We start from the raw sequence: 18035 nt of genomic DNA on the forward strand, positions 1-18035 counted from the left end.
CCTAAAATCCCTGGTTCACTCCTCCCGCAGCCGTTGGATAGGCCTATATCATCAATATGATATAGTCTAATTTACTTTCACTTACCCACTGTAACCTACTGTCATCCAACAGGTTATGGGTTCTCAATCTAGTGGGCCGCTGTAGGTTTAGTCTGGGTTTATAATGGGCTGCAAAATAGAGTTGTTGTAGCGAATTTGGAGGGCAGCTCGACATGGGACACATACACACTCATAGCTCCTGTTCTCCAGGATCCCAAGACAATTAGCCTACAGTCGTTAGAAGGATAGTTGTCATAAGGGGGAAATACTGTAAGTAAAGCACCATGGATTTGGTCTAAGGCACTGCATCGCAGTGCTAATCTGTGCCACTAGAGATCCTGGTTCGAATCCAGGCTCTGTCGCAGCCGGCCGCGACCGGGAGACTCATGGGCGGCGCACAATTGGCCCAGCGTCGTCCAGGGTAGGGGAGGGAATGGCCGGCAGGGATGTAGCTCAGTTGATAGAGCATGGCGTTTGCAACGCCAGGGTTGTGGGTTCAATTCCCATGGGGGGCCAGTATAAAAAAAATAAAAAAAATAAAAAATATGTATTCACTAACTGTAAGTCGCTCTGGATAAGAGCGTCTGCTAAATGACGTAAATGTAAAATGTAATGTAAATGTCATTGCCATTACGCACAGGTTGTTTTGTTCCCCCCTATTCTGAACGTCCCTTTTGTCATATAGGCCTAGCTGTTAGACTTTCTAAACTACTGTAGGCTATGCAAGGTGTTCGCCTAGGCTACGCAGCAGAACGTTATAGCGAATTCGGTGTGACTCAGTCCCAGGTCTCTTCTCAGTCCGTGACAGTGCAAAGAGAGTTTCTTCATTTGGTTGTGCTCATAACACATCATGGCCGTTTTAATAGAGTGTATGCTTACAGTCTGAAGTTGCCAGTTGGAAACTTGGTGTGTGTGTGTGTGTGTAGAGGTGTGTGTGTAGAGGTGTGTGTGTGTGTGTGTGTGTGTGTGTGTGTGTGTGTGTGTGTGTGTGTGTGTGTGTGTGTGTGTGTGTGTGTGTGTGTGTGTGTGTGTGTGTGTGTGTGTGTGTGTGTGTGTGTGTGTGTGTGTGTGTGTGTGTGTGTGTGAGTGTGTGAGCTTGTGAGTGTGTGTGTGTGTGTGTGTGTGTGTGAGAGAGAGAGATTTCTCATCCAAAGTACCCCCATTAATTTACCACTTTGAATGAGAAGGCTCCCTGCTCAATAGTAGCGTCCACTTGAACCACGTGTTTAGAAATCACCCAGTTTTCCTAACCGCACCAATATTTCTTCTTAAATTTTGAAACAAGGTAAATTTGAAAATTTGAAAAACTATATAAAAATCTCAATTTTACATGGTATAAAAATTAGAAATGGAAAAACTGAAACTCAGTTTCTAATTTTAAATGTTATGAGTAGATCAGAAAATTGAAAATGAAACATTGAAACTAATATTATGTTATTCAACATGAATGATCGTATTTTAGATCACTGGATTAATAAGCATTACACGCACCTCATTGGTTGCTTTGATAAAAGTAAACTTGATCAAGTGTGATTGTGTGGATAGAGGTGCAATTTTGTGGGTTGAGGAGCAGGGGCGAGTGTGTGGCCGTGGTCTCCTTGTAATGAAAAGCTAATGTCTGGAATTGAAGAGGCACATCACAACATGGAAACGCTAACGCCGTATAGAAGCCCCATAGCTGGAATGTGACATCCACTTCCACATTATAATTGGCATTGCGTAACACAAGCATTGCGATTTTGGCATTCGAGGTGTGTTTATGTTACTTGTAACTCGACAAAGCCCATTACTTGCACCAAGTTTTCATTATCTGATGTGTAAATTCTATAGTTAAATGTAGATTGTTTTTCCATAGGTTGTGGCCGCAACCGGACTAGATTGGCGGAATGCATTGCTTGAATGCCGTGAGGGTGATATGGACAATATCGTTCGCAAACTGCAACACCCCAAACGATTCGTTCTCGAATTAGAGTTTGTTAGAGATGCTGTGTATGTTTTGATTCTACAAAGCTGTGTCCAGTGGTGTAGTGGTGCCTGGAGAAGTGAGTATGCTCTAAGTTTGCCAACATTTTTCCAAACAGCCCGACTGGCAAAGGAAAGGTGCCCTGTGTGAAACATTCTATGAGAAACAGTGACATACACTCTGAATGACCTAAAATGATAAATCCCATATTGGTCTTTCACAGTCAGGCCAACCCAAGCTGTACTGTGCAGTAGGCTAATAGTAGGTCTACTCTTGAACCAGATAAATGAAGCTGTCAAATTTGTTCGAAATTCACCGGTTTCAGAATTTCCCCCAAAAAATCTGGTTTTTGTTGTCAAAGTCACACTTTTTTAAACAGAAAAACAACAAACATAACAATAACAATGCTTAAACCACATCAGGAGACCACTTTTGAGGTCTGGGGAAAATATAAGAAATGTTGATTTTGGAGTGTAGTTACCCTTTAATTCAAGTGTGCAAGCACCTAGCACTGTTGTTTGGTTTGCAGTGTTTCTGTAGCACATGAGATGGAGTTTGCAAAACAAATGGCCACTGGATTGATGCAAATAATCATGATAGGTGCAAATAATCACGAGTGGTGCAGTGGTCTAGCTGTGCCACTAGAGATCCTGGTTCGAATCCAGGCTCTGTTGTAGCCGGCCGCGACCGGGAGACCCATGGGGCGGCCCGCAATTGGCCCAACGTCTTCCAGGGTAGGGGAGGAAATGGCCGGCAGGGATGTAGCTCAGTTGATACAGCATGGCGTTTGCAACGCCAGGGTTGTAGGTTCGATTCCCACAGGGGGTATGAAACAAAATAATGTATGCACTAACTGTAAGTCGCTCTGGATAAGAGTGTCTGCTAAATGACTAAAATGTAAATGTTTATTGATAGAGAAGGTTTTTTGGAAAGCCTTTCCATCTACCAGAAGACGGTTAGGCCTATCATTAGCATTGCTATATTTTTCCTGTTCCTTAATTGTTTGAAACCTGGACGTTTTACTTCATATTATGAGGTATGTCTTACCTTGATTCAAAGTAGCCTATAGCCAAAATCCCACCATAGAAACGTGGAGGATTTTTAAAAATAAATTATCTAAAGACATACACATATACGTTCCATATATGTTCTATTGGTTTTATTTCAATTTTCGTTAATTGTCTAGCAGCCAAAGGCATTATCCTAATCATATTAGCAACCCATGATACATCTTTAAATCCCCCATCTTTCTAACGGATATTTCCATATCTCTCCATAAACCGGTTTACCTGTGCGTTGCGCATTTTAGAACTGTGTTTTCCCGCAAATTGCATTTAGGAACATTGAAGCGTAGGCCTACTGCGTGTATACATTTCTGCGCCTAAAAAGTGAAGAAAGAATAGTTGATCAACATTTTAAGCTAAACATTCCGATCTGTTCCATCAGCCCTATTAATTGATGTGGCGTATACCTCCAATACCACTACTTTGATACATTTCACATTTTAGTAGACACTCTTATCCAGAGCGACTTACAGTTAGTGAGTGCATACATTTTCATACTGGGCCCCCGTGGGAAACGAACCCACAACCCTGGCGTTGCAAGCGCCATGCTCTACCAACTGAGCTACAGGGATAGTATCAGTCGGTTTTAAGAAGTGAGTATATGCAATGCCCACTGAAAAACAAGAGGGTATATGGCGTATACCTGCGTCTACCCTCCACTACACCACTGGATGTGACCATCATAGCATTCAATTATCAATTAATTGCATGAATTCTTGCACCATGCCATAAATTATCAGTTCTAAACATGTATTTTCTTCTTTTTGCTGCCTGCAGCATGATCTATTTTGCCTGCGTGCATATATGACAGACGGTTATTGGTCTGAGCAGGCCTCTGCAGTCACGGGAGGAGCGCATATTAATCCCCTCCACATTGAAGTTGAAATTTAAAGTCTAAGAAGCAGCAGATCTGTTCTATGTGTGCTATTTTTATGCTTCACATTCTTAAGTTTTGTTTTTGCATGTTTTACTTTAGGTTTTGTACACCAGCTTCAAACAGCTGAAAATACAATATTTTTGCTTATGGAAAATATATTTCACAGCGGTTTAAATGGTACAATGATTATCTACACTATATTTGCTTGTTTTGTCACATAAACTGAAATTAGGCTAACTATTAGAATTGTAGCAACCAGGAAATGGCAGAGCGATTTCTGCATAGCGCATCTTTAAAATGGTTAAGGTAAGGGTTAAGGTTAGGGTTAGGTAAGGGTTATGGTTAGGGTAAGGGTAAGGGTAGGGGTGAAGGTTAGGGTTAGGGTTTAGGGTAGGGAGGTCCCAAGGATCCCACATAGCACGACAAATTCATTGCGGCCAACAGGTCAAACGAAACACTAAAATGAACGAGTCACTCATAAAAACGAATGACTGACTCTCTAGTCAGTAAAAAGAGTCGTTCAAAAAGAACGAATCGTTCGCGAACTGCACTTCAGTATCAAATACTGCCGAACCGACAAGGTACGGTATGGAATGAGCTGATGTCTCACCTTAAAACACGCAACAAAGTGACTGATCAGACTATTAAACTGTAATAACTGAACTATATAAGATTTAGGCAACAAATATCATATGTTAATTTTTTGTTACTTCAAAGGAGACCGCTTACCTTTCACTTGGTCCGTCAGCGATGTGCATTAATCCAACAGGACGCTAGTCCACCTGTATACTAGCCACCAGCTTTGACACTTGTCCTCCCGTGGCACCACACGAAATGAGAGAGTCGTGGGCGAGTAGTTGCAACAACACATGGAAGGTTGGAAAGGAAAGCTATGGGCCTATAATTCATTGAGCGACACATTGGATGGCGCCGGCTTCGGTTGTCATTAGATCGATTTACTAAACAAACTGAAAGTAGGGTGGGGACGTTAAACAGTAACTAGCCTCCATAAAACTGAGGGAAAATAATATAGGTGCGTGTGTGGTCAGCATTGCCTATTCTGTCGAGACGGGGGTAAAGGGTGAGGAGGAGGTAATGTTTCACAAAATAATAGTAGAACAGTAACATTTTAGCCATTTATTTATTTATTACAATATTTAGATCATCTGTAGCCAGATCTTGCCGTTACAAAAAGTTTTTGCAAAGATTGAACTCGACATATTGAGAGAAACGTCATTGGCACGAGTTATTTTAAATTCCAATATGATACAAAATACATTTTAGTCCTGTATAGTCAAACTACAGTAGACCTACAGTAGACTTTGTTGTGTAGCTACATGAACAACCAGTAGATGGCGATAAAGTACTGTTTAAAAGGGAAGCAATCTTACGGCGAGGATTTGGCGCTGAGTTCTTGGTTTAAGGTCATGTGAAAAGAGGTCACACAGTCCGCCCTCTGTCACACATATAGCAGTGTCCCCTCCCTAGGAAGGTAAACATGTCAAAACAGCTGAGGGCCGTGAGACTGAGGAACACCTCGTTAGGGGCCTCCAGCTGCAGCAGGTTTCCCAGGTAGTAAATTCTGAACACGTGATAGGGGGCGAAACACACAAGCAGCACCATAACAAAACACAGGCTCTTCAGCTGAGCCCAGAACTCCTGGTGAGACCTGCAGTCTCGCCCGTACTTCCTCGTCAGAAGGATCATGACGTGACACTGCAGTGCTGTCAGCACACAGGCCACGATGATGATCACAGTGCTCATGATGTAGTTCAGCATTTTGACGACATCATGCTTTTTCAGGTGGCTGCCGAACTGGAAACATTGGGAGACATTGGAGGCCGTCTTGTTTCTGTTGTGGTTGGTGCTGTCTTCGTGGTCTTCCTTGCCGTAGTTGAAATAGAGGAGTGGGAAAATGACCACGAAGACCACCACCCACACCGCCACACTGGCGACAAAAGCATGCAACTTCCTGAAGAAGAGCAAGGAAGAGAAGAGAACTTCAGTGATTTTGTGAGAAACTGATATTTGCCTTTCCCATTCCCTATGCCACGACACACATTGAGAGGTATATGGTCCACCTCTCTAACCTCTACTACTTCTAGAACACTCTACCAGTATAACACGGACGGTTAACTACCTGTAGAACTCATTTAATAATCCTTAAGAGTCTATATTTAAGTAACATAATAAAACAATTCCCATAAAAATCCATCAGTTTAAACTAGATATATCAGTTTTTGTACATGAGCTGCGTCTCAATCCACCACATCTGCCAATGTCGCCCTTCCGCATCTGCGGTGGAAGGTGGCCGAGCTACAGCAATGTTTGTCAGACCATGAGACATCCTGAAAATCGGTCTTCTCATGAAAATTACTGTACAGTCGTGGTCAAAGGTTTTGAGAATGACACAAGTATTGGTCTTCACAAAGTTCGCTGCTTCAGTGTTATGAGATATTTTTGTCAGTTGTTACTATGTTATACTGAAGTATAATTACATAAGTGTCAATGGCTTTTATTGACAATTACATTAAGATATGAGAAGTGGCTTCCTCGCTGCCCTTCTTGACACCAGGCCATCCTCCAAAAGTCTTCGCCTCACTGTGCGTGCAGATGCACTCACATCTGCCTGCTGCCATTCCTGAGCAAGCTCTGCACTGGTGGTGCCCTGATCCCGCAGCTGAATCAACTTTAGGAGACGGTCCTGGCGCTTGCTGGACTTTCTTGGGCACCCTGAAGCCTTCTTCACAACAATTGAACCTCTCTCCTTGAAGTTCTTGATGATCCGATAAATGGTTGATTTAGGTACAATCTTACTAACAGCAATATCCTTGCCTGTGAAGCCCTTTTTGTGCAAAGCAATGATGACGGCACGTGTTTCATTGCAGGTAACCATGGTTAACAGAGGAAGAACAATGATTTCAAGCACCACCCTCCTTTTAAAGCTTCCAGTCTGTTATTCTAACTCAATCAGCATGACAGAGTGATCTCCAGCCTTGTCCTCGTCAAAACTCTCACCTGTGTTAACGAGATAATCACTGACATGATGGCAGCTGGTCCTTTTGTGGCAGGGCTGAAATGCAGTGGAAATGTTGTTTTGGGATTACGTTCATTTTCATGGCAAAGATGGACTTTGCAATTAATTGCAATTCATCTGATTACTCTTCATGACATTCTGGAGTATATGCAAATTGCCATAATCAAAACTGAGGCAGCAGACTTTGTGAAAATTAGTATTTGTGTCATTCTCAAAACGTTTGACCACGACTGTAGAGTCCGAACAGTTTGGCTTCCAAACTATTATGACAACTATGGAAATGGGAGACTCTCACAAACATTATGTTTTGCTCTACCACCCCCACAAGTGTCACAGGACTCGTCTGAAGGTAACCAATACAAACGAATGGAAGTATGGAGGTAGTTTTGTGCCAACGATAATATAAAGTATTAAATATGTGTCCAAAAAATCTTTAAACATTCCTGAGCTTACTTATATCTCCTAGATATAGGATAGACACTTCAAAACCTTATTCATTATGATGACATTTTACCATAAACATTGTTATGCCTAACATTTTTAGAATCATTAAACCAGAACCTTGACACTGTTTGATGTCTAAATTAGTCATGAAGATTAGGCTATTTTGTTTGTCTGGGTGGCCAGATCTAGAAAGAGTCTTGGTGGTTCCAAACTTCTTCCATTTAAGAATGATGGAGGCCACTGTGTTCTTGGGGACCTTCAATGCAGCAGAAATGTTTTGGTACCCTTCCCCAGATCTGTGCCTCGACACAATCCTATCTCGGAGCTCTATGGACAATTCCTTCGACGTCATGGCTTGGTTTTTGCTCTGACATGCACTGTCAACTGTGGGACCTTATATAGACAGGTGTGTGCCTTTCCAAATCATGTCCAATCAATTGAATTTACCACAGGTGGACTCCAATCAAGTTGTAGAAACATCTTAAGGATAATCAATGGAAACAGGATGCACCTGAGCTCAATTTCGAGTCTCATAGCAAAGGGTCTGAATACTTATGTAAATAAGGTAAAAAAACCTGCTTTTGCTTTGTCATTATGGGCTATTGTGTGTAGATTGATGAGGGAAAACATTTATTTAATCCATTTTAAAATAAGGCTATAACGTAACAAAATTCTGAAAAAGTGAAGGGGTCTGAATACATTCCGAATGCACTGTATTGGCACGGGTGTTGCTAGGCCCGAGACAACGGGTTATCAACATATTCAAATAATGATTGACATTTGCATTAAAATCATTATTTTGATTAATTTATTCATAGTATTTAATCCTTTCACGAGATATAGTCCCGGCACAAATCTAGGGTTGCTACCCAAGCCAGCTGGTCGTTCATTCTATCGGTTCGGTTGCCAGAGACGCGACCCAGTCGTTAAGTATTTTTTATATAAATCTATGGACGCGACCCAGTCGTTCGTTCTAAATGTTCCGTTGCCATGACGGCTGGCAATGTTCTTATCCCTTGCTTGCTAGCTAGCCAACTTTACGCTAACACAAACAGTGCAGCCAGAATAACAGCAGAGTAACTGCATTTGCATTTGTTTAAGCTGTTTTCTAGTGACTTTTATTAGGATACATCCATAACAATGAGTTAATGATGCGTGGCATAGAAAATGTGCTCTCTCAACAGAGGAGCTAGCCAACAACACAGTTAACACAATCACTTCAAACTGAAGCTGGAAAGACTGCAAACTAGCTGCATCTCGTTTAGTTTTAACTGTTTTCTATTGACATTTCTTTGTATATATCCATAAAAATGATGCTGATTCATGATTTCGACTGGCTGAGAAAAGCTCCCTGCCTGTCTGTCTCGTCAAGACTCCTGACCCCACACGTTCATGACTACAGGACAGCTGGATATTGAATTTCAATATTGAAACAATGTTGCAAATGTCAGAGAGACATACAGCAAACTTTCTACAAATCTCAGCTATTGAAAACCAATTGCTAGTCTAAAAGAAATGGGAGATCATGTCTAGATGCTTTTTACAGTGGAGATCAAACGTATAAATTGCCTGGCTGGGCTGATGAGACAGTGGATTGCGCAGTGAGATGGAACAGAGTAAATAAGCATTTCAACGTCATAGCTTTAGCCGGTGGTAACTTGTGGAATAGACACCGGCTGGAATGCAGTTTTAACCAATCAGCGTCCAGGATTAGACCCACCCGTTGTATAACTACCTCTAGAACATGATTAACTACCTGTAGAACATGGTTAACTACCTGTAGAACATGGTTAACTACCTGTAGAACACGGTTAACCACCTGTAGAACACAGTTAACTACCTGAAGAACATGGTTAACTACCTGTAGAACACAGTTAACTACCTGTAGAACACGGTTAACTACCTGTAGAACACAGTTAACTACCTGTAGAACATGGTTAACTACCTCTTGAACATGGTTAACTACCTGTAGAACATGGTTAACTACCTGTAGAACACAGTTAACTACCTGTGTAGAACAAAGTTAACTACCTCTAGAACATGGTTAACTACCTGTAGAACACAGTTAACTACCTGTAGAACATGGTTAACTACCTGTAGAACACAGTTAACTACCTGTAGAACACAGTTAACTACCTGTAGAACATGGTTAACTACCTGTAGAACACAGTTAACTACCTCTAGGACATGGTTAACTACCTGTAGACACAGTTAACTACCTGTGTAGAACAAAGTTAACTACCTCTAGAACATGGTTAACTACCTATAGAACTCGTAGCGGTCCTTCTTGCTTCGGAATCCCAGCAGTCGTATGACGAGGATGACCACGTAGAAAAAAAACGCCATGTACATGTGCACGTGGATCATGCTGCTGACCACCTTACACAGCGCCTTCCCCAGCCCCCAGTACCCAGCCACATAGTAGTAGATCCTGAAGGGAACAGTGAGCAGGAAAAATAAGTGGGCCAGGGTGAGGTTGAGCAAAGCGATGGTGATGACTGATCTCATGTTGTTTTGGAGGATGTGGATAATCAGGCCCAAGCCGATGGTCCCGATGACCAGGACCAGGCTGTAGATGGACAGCAAGACCAGGCGGTAGAGGAAGGGAAGGGCGTCGTCCTCAGACACGGACATGGTAGAGTTAGAGGAAACCTGAGACGACATCTTAGCTGGGGAATGGAAGAGAGAGAGAGCGAGATAGAGAATATACATGTCATCCTTAAGAGTCTATTGACGCACCCCTGTATGTAAAAAATATATATATATTTCCTGAGCTTTCTTTTATCTCTTAGATATAGGACAGACACTTCAAACCCTTATTCCTTATGATACATTTTTGCCTGTCTTTATTGCCATTTATTAATGTGTTATTCAATGCGTTTCTATGGGCTATAGTAGTAAAGGCCAAATTCTATATTTCAATATCAAATCATACAATTTTTAAATAGAAATGACACCTAAAGGGATGCTAAAATTACAAATAAAATAGCTGAATGATTATGGTATGATCATCTTAAAATAATTACACACTTTCGTGTAGTTCAGTTGGTAGAGCATGGCGCTTGCAACGCTAGGGTTGTGGTTTCGTTTCACACGGGTGGCCAGTAAGAAAAAAAAATGTATGCACTCACTAACTGTAAGTCGCTCTGGATAAGAGCGTTTGCTAAATGTAAGAATTTCAAAAAAATTACACTTATAGAAATAGAATGTTGTTAGTCACATAGCAGACGCTCTTATCAATTCACATATGGAGGAAAAACTAAAAGAAATGGAGGAACTTAATAAAAAGAGATCACATGTAATATATTTAACAAATAAGGCTAACTGGATGGAATATGGGGAAAAATGCACCATTTAAAAAAGTCACCTAACCAAACGATATTCTGAAAGAGGAAGCAAAGTACTTTAAGCATATGTTTTTGTTTCAATCTCCTTCATCTCCACTAACCGAAGTTAATTGTAAGGATTTTTCAGTTTAATACACCAGAAAAGACAGAATAAATATTACAACAAACATTGTGGTTAAACTCAAACATACTAATTTATCCCAAAAAACTATATATTTGAAAAAAAAAAAAAGATAACTTAAATAGGACTGGTGGAGTTGTGTCACACATGCAGCTAACAAAAATATATGGAAATGTCTGCTCTAATCAAAATTACAACCAACTGATTGCAGCATTACCGCAAAAATGGAAGAGGCAAGTCGAAGGGGGAGAAAGTAAGGAACATGTCTGTCGGCCCTGCATTAAAGAACAAAATTGGCTAAAGAAAGGTGTGATAAATAAAAAAGTATACCAGTTTCATTTAAGGAACAAAAAATTGACAGCTGTGCCAAATAGATTGCAAAATAGTTGGGAAGAGATTTTCGATGTACCGATTCCATGGAACATGGTTATTATACAAAATTCTTGCAACCAATAGAATGTTATGTATATGGAGGATACAACCATCCCAGCTCTGCAGATTTTGCTGCGAAGAGACAGAATCATTAGATCACTTGTTTTGGTACTGCCCATATGTAGCTTGTTTTTGGTCGCAGGTTCAGGAATGGCTGAAGAATTTCAACATTTACCTGCAGCTAACTCTGAAAATAGCACTTCTGGGTGATTTAAAAAGTCATAGTCAATCGATCAATAATATAATAATACTCTTAGCAAAAATGGTATCTTTAATTTATGATATGTAGAATCCATGAGAATAGAAAGGTTCAGAACTTTTGTGAAACATCACAGCACAGTTGAAAAATATATGACAAATAGAAATCAAAACTGGATGTTGTTCAGAGATAGATGGGAGGGGTTGAGTGGAGCTGAAGGATGGGACTAAAAACAAACAAAAGATAACTATTGTAAAATATACTGTGTCCATAAAACGTACGTAGTATGTATAAGCTGGAAGTAGAAGCCTAAGAGTTGTTGTCCATTAGTTTACTTCAATTAGGGGAGGGATGGTAGAGTTAGGGGAAAATATTACACATATATACAGTGGGGAGAACAAGTATTTGATACACTGCCGATTTTGCAGGTTTTCCTACTTACAAAGCATGTAGAGGTCTGTAATTTGTATCATAGATACACTTCAACTGTGAGAGACGGAATCTAAAACAAAAATCCAGAAAATAAAATTGTATGATTTTTAAGTAATTAATTTGCATTTTATTGCATGACATAAGTATTTGATCACCTACCAACCAGTAAGAATTCCGGCTCTCACAGACCTGTTAGTTTTTCTTTAAGAAGCCCTCCTGTTCTCCACTCATTACCTGTATTAACTGCACCTGTTTGAACTCGTTACCTGTATAAAAGACACCTGTCCACACACTCAATCAAACATACTCCATATTCAAAACTCTCCACAATGGCCAAGACCAGAGAGCTGTGTAAGGACATCAGGGATAAAATTGTAGACCTGCACAAGGCTGGGATGGGCTACAGGACAATAGGCAAGCAGCTTGGTGAGAAGGCAACAACTGTTGGCACAATTATTAGAAAATGGAAGAAGTTCAAGATGACGGTCAATCACCCTCGGTCTGGGGCTCCATGCAAGATCTCACCTCGTGGGGCATCAATGATCATGAGGACGGTGAGGGATCAGCCAAGAACTACACGACAGGACCTGGTCAATGACCTGAAGAGAGCTGGGACCACAGTCTCAAAGAAAACCATTAGTAACACACTACGCCATCATGGATTAAAATCCTGCAGCGCATGCAAGGTCCCCTTGCTCAAGCCAGCGCATGTCCAGGCCCGTCTGAAGTTTGCCAATGACCATCTGGATGATCCCGAGGAGGAATGGGAGAAGGTCATGTGGTCTGATGAGACAAAAATAGAGCTTTTTGATCTAAACTCCACTCGCCGTGTTTGGAGGAAGAAGAAGGATGAGTACAACCCCAAGAACACCATCCCAACCGTGAAGCATGGAGGTGGAAACATCATTCTTTGGGGATGCTTTTCTGCAAAGGGGACAGAACGACTGCACCGTATTGAGGGGAGGATGGATGGGGCCATGTATTGCGAGATCTTGGCCAACAACCTCCTTCCCTCAGTAAGAGCATTGAAGATGGGTTGTGGCTGGGTCTTCCAGCATGACAACGACCCGAAACACACAGCCAGGGCAACTAAGGAGTGGCTCCGTAAGAAGCCTCTCAAGGTCCTGGAGTAGCCTAGCCAGTCTCCAGACCTGAACCCAATAGAAAATCTTTGGAGGGAGCTGAAAGTCTGTATTGCCCAGCGACAGCCCCGAAACCTGAAGGATCAGGAGAAGGTCTGTATGGAGGAGTGGGCCAAAATCCCTGCTGCAGTGTGTGCAAACCTGGTCAAGACCTACAGGAAACGTATGATCTCTGTAATTGCAAACAAAGGTTTCTGTACCAAACATTAAGTTCTGCTTTTCTGATGTATCAAATACTTATGCCATGCAATAAAATGCAAATTAATTACTTAAAATTCATACAATGTGATTTTCTGGATTTTTGTTTTAGATTCCGTCTCTCACAGTTGAAATGTACCTATGATAAACATTACAGACCTCTACATGCTTTGTAAGTAGGAAAACCTGCAAAATCGGCAGTGTATCAAATACTTGTTCTCCCCACTGTATATATATATATATATATATATATATATATATATTATGTATTTACAAAAAAATATATGGGGGATTATAAATGTTGCAGACAATTACATTGAAGTAAGCCACAATCTATCTGCAATATTAAAGCTCATCTACCCCCTAAAAATAAAAATAGAGTGTACACAACCAACCACCCTATACCATAATTGTAGGTATTGACATTATATATGTAAAGTAGGTCACAGTAGCTACTTATTGTAATAGAGTGATTGATTGTGCATGTCTATATCTACTGGGAGTGATTATAAAATCAAATGTTGTCACAACCCTTAAACAGCTAAAACAGCACCTTTCTAAAAACATAAAGGAAAAACGTTCTACCCGATGACATCATCAGAAGCTAAAACATTTTAAGAACAGTGATTTTGAAACATTGGGGAGAAAGTAAATACCTTCTCTCTGACTAGATTTTGTTGCAGGTTTAGAAAATTACTGTTTTCTACCTTGTGATGTCACAGAGAAGCATTTTTTAGTACCTTTCTTATTATCTTTAACCACAGATCATAGAAACACGCAGTTTTCACGTATGTAGACATGTTATTGTGCTGGAGATAATGAATATGAGGTTGAAAAGTGGCAGAATCTTAAGTTAGCGATCATCAACTAGATTCAGCCATGGGTGGATGTTTTCTTGAGTGGATGGTGAGAGGGCCAGAACATAATTACAAATAATTTGTAGACTGCTAATTGACCGCAAGAAGCCTAAACAGATATAATATTTGACTAAAACATAATAATTTCAAACCTTACTTACATTTATATACAATCACTCTATTATGCGTGGGAATACTTTGGAACAGATTTCCAAAATTAAAATAAAATAACTTGGAGCTGATATGCTGGTGTTTTTAGAGTCTTTTATGTCCAACAACTCCAAAAACTTGGGGGGCCAAATAAATTCACCCGAGGGCCAAATTTGGCCCGTAGGCCACCAGTTGGGGAACGCTGTCTTAAGTTCTGAATAAAGGAACAGCTTATTCATATTGAGTTGCACCCCTTTTTGCCCTCAGAACAGCCTCAATTCGTAGGGGCATGGACTCTACAAGGTGTCGAAATTGTTCCACAGGGATGCTGGCCCATGTTGACTCAAATGCTTCCCACAGTTGTGTCAAGTTGGCTGGATCTCCTTTGGGTGGTGGACCATTCTTGATACACACAGGAAACTGTTGAGCGTGAAAGGCACAGCAGCGTTGCAGTTCTTGACACTCAAACCGGTGCCCCTGGCACCTACTACCATAACCCGTTCAAAGGTAATATTTTGTCTTGCCCATTCAACCACTGAATGGCACACATACACAATACATGTCTAATTTGTCTCAAAGCTTAACAATCCTACTTTAACCGTTCTCCTCCCCTTCATCTACACTGATTGAAGTGGATTTAACAGGTGACATCAGTAAGGGATCATAGCTTTCACCTGGTCAGTCTGGTCACCTCGTCATCCTATGTCATGGAAAGAGTTTTGTAAACTCAGTGTTTAGCAATAGCATATAAAAGCATTCGATAGACCTACCTTCTGATGGATGAGATAGAAACTATCCACTGAGAAGGAAACCAGGGTGGTGTGAGTGTCCCCTACACTGTGTTAGCAGAGCTAATCTCCCCTCACTATTCTCTGTATAAATACAAACTGTGTTTTATAGAGGGTGTCTGTGGTCCTTATGGCATATTGTCTGCAGAGTCAGAAACACCCACAAGTCACTCCCTGGAGATGAGTACACACATTGCAGCTCTGCCACAGAACTAGCAACTTCCTCCATTTGGAGCTCTATGCATGCACACACAGAGAGAGAGAGAGAGAGAGAGAGTGACCTGTTGCCACAAGAAAAGGGCAACCAGTGAAGAACAAACACCATTGTAAATACAACCCATATTTATGTTTATTTATTTTCCCTTTTGTACTTTAACTATTTGCACATTGTTACAACACTGTATAAAGACATAATATGACATTTGAAATGTCTTTATTCTTTTGGAAATTCTGAGTGTAATGTTTACTGTTAATATTTATTGTCTATTTCACTTTTGTTTACTATCTACTTCACTTGCTTTGGCAATGTTAACATACGTTTCCCATGCCAATAAAGCCCTTAAATTGAATTGAATTGAGAGAGAGAGAGAGAGACAGAGAGAGACAGAGAGACAGAGACAGAGAGAGAAAGAGAGAGAGAGAGAGAGAGAGAGAGAGAGAGAGAGAGAGAGAGAGTGAGAGAGAGAAACTTCCCCTGTCTCTCTGTATGTGGGATGACTATACATACATGCAATTCTATATGCCTTATAAAGGGTTTATGAAGCTTTATTAAGCCTCATAAGAAAAACTATCCGAATGCACTGCAATTAGTAAAGAACTTCCCTCACCTGATTGTTTAAGTCTTAATTGAAAGGAGAAAACAAAAACCAGCCCTCCGTGGAATGAGTTTGACACCCCTGGTGTATTCCATCAGGTGAGAGAGAGAGGGGGCTTTACAACGGATGTGAAACAGGATGTGGTGAGAAATTGAGAGATATTCTCAGACATATCAAATTAGCCAAGAATCTTCCCCAGTGAACCAGATCTTGACTCCATCATGGTTCTCAGAAACAGCTCATATCAAAGAAGAAAATATCATGTTGAACCACTGAAAGTTCACTGAAATATATCTTAATTGGTGGTGAAGGTGTTTAAACAGTTGAAGGTGTTAAAACAGGTGTTATCTCTGGGTGTACTGTAGAAACAATACAGGACAACACACTGGCAGTACATTAACCTTTTAAATACACCATCCATCTCCACCAGGTAATATGGACGGCAGCATGCAGGAGAATGTCCTCTCGTGCCAATAGATTGATACTGGCGCTGTCGTCCTCCGCTCTCCCGGATCGCCGCTCCACCCAGCTCCATCAGCTCGTGATCCGGGTTGGGTGGGGGTGGAACGGGCAGGCAACTTCCAGGACGTTCTCTAACAGCCAGCAGGTTGTCCAACCGGATGGCCATGTCCACCAGTTGATTGAAGGACAACATGGTGTCCCGGCAGGCTAGCTCCCTTCGGATGTCCTCTCGTACATGACACCGGAAGTGGTCAATGAGGGCCTGCTCATTCCACACGGACCAAGCCGCTAGAGTCTGAAGCTCCAGGGCGAAGTCCTGCGTGGTCCTCATCCCCTGCCTCAGGTGGACCAGCCGCTCGCCTGCCTCTCTACCTTCGGGCGGATGATCGAAGACGGCCCGAAAGAGGCGAGCGAACTCCCCGTAGTTGTCCAACGCGGCTCCTCCTTCACTCCAGACCGCGTTGGCCCACTCCAGGGCTTTCCCCGAGAGGCAGGAGACTAGGGTGGACACCTTCTCCCGCTCCGATGGAGCCGGGCTGATGTTCGAATAATATAACTCCAGTTGTAGGAGGAATCCCTGGCAGAGAGCAGCTGTCCTGTCGAAATCCCATGGTCGGGATATATGGATCCCTCTGGATGCTGGGGTGTGGGTGGCTGGATCCGGTCGCCCAGCTGGTCCTGACAGATCGGGTCCTCTCCTCTCCAGGCATTGGACGACCTGGAGAACCCGATCCATCGCTTCTCCCAAGCTGGCTAGCATTGTCGAATGCTCCCAGACCCGTGCCACGACTCCAGGCATGTGCTCCTCTCCTGCTGACTCCATGGCGGGTGTGTGATTCTGTGATGGGTGATTTGAAGGAGTCAGGCGCAGGAGGGTAAATCACAGAATAACAGGATTTATTCCAGAATACAGAGTTACGCAGTAATGCGTCAAAACAGTCCAGTGCGCAAAACAGGCGCACTGGAACAAACAAGGCACATGGGGAAAATAACCCGACAATACAAAATACAAGGAGCTCAACTGAGCTTCACAATCCTCACAATAAACAATCACACACAAAGACAAGGGGGCAGATGGAACACTTATACAGGTACTGATGAGGGGTTATGAACCAGGTGTGTGTAATAAACAAGACAAAACAAATGGAGTGATGAGATGAGGAGCGGCAGTGGCTAGAAGGCCGGTGACGACGAAAGCCAAAGCCTGCCCGAACAAGGAGAGGAGGCAGCTTCGGAGGAAGTCGTGACAGTGATATCGATAACCCTGTTGAATATAAAACTATTTACCACACATCAAAGTACAACATAATTAAATAATACATGAGTAACACACAAATACACCCCTTATCCACTATTCCTTATCCACTATCCCTTATCCACTATCCCTTATCCACTATCCCTTATCCACTATCCCTTATCCACTATCCCTTATCCACTATCCCTTATCCACTATCCCTTATCCACTATCCCTTATTGCTATTCTGTGTTAAAGTAAGTTAGTTAGGCTACTGCTGGTCCATTACTTCATGCCTTCATTTAAATTACTTAACAATGCTTTTGATTTTGGCTAACAGTAGTTGAAAATAGTATTGACAATATCATTCACCGACAGTCAAATATTCAAGTATACTTTGTCTTATATGTAACCTTAATAAGAAAGTTTTAATG

At 41.7% G+C, this 18035-nt stretch overlaps 1 protein-coding gene across 1 annotated transcript; it reads right to left on the bottom strand.

The window, feature by feature from the left end:
* Positions 1-5383: 5383 nt before the first annotated feature.
* On the bottom strand, positions 5384-15190 carry LOC311115244 (putative G-protein coupled receptor 141; the record flags this gene model as incomplete). The annotated part of the gene is made up of 3 exons (XM_084190441.1): positions 15073-15190; positions 9688-10093; positions 5384-5915 (listed from the first exon to the last, which is right to left on the bottom strand). Exons 2-3 carry the CDS (start codon positions 10086-10088, stop codon positions 5384-5386), a joined length of 933 nt encoding a protein of 310 aa, XP_084046567.1. The 5' UTR covers positions 10089-10093; positions 15073-15190.
* Positions 15191-18035: the final 2845 nt, after the last annotated feature.

The sequence above is a fragment of the Coregonus lavaretus genome (genome assembly GCF_964263955.1).
Source record: "Coregonus lavaretus genome assembly, contig: HAP1_SCAFFOLD_973, whole genome shotgun sequence".
NCBI classification, from domain to species: Eukaryota; Metazoa; Chordata; class Actinopteri; order Salmoniformes; family Salmonidae; genus Coregonus; species Coregonus lavaretus.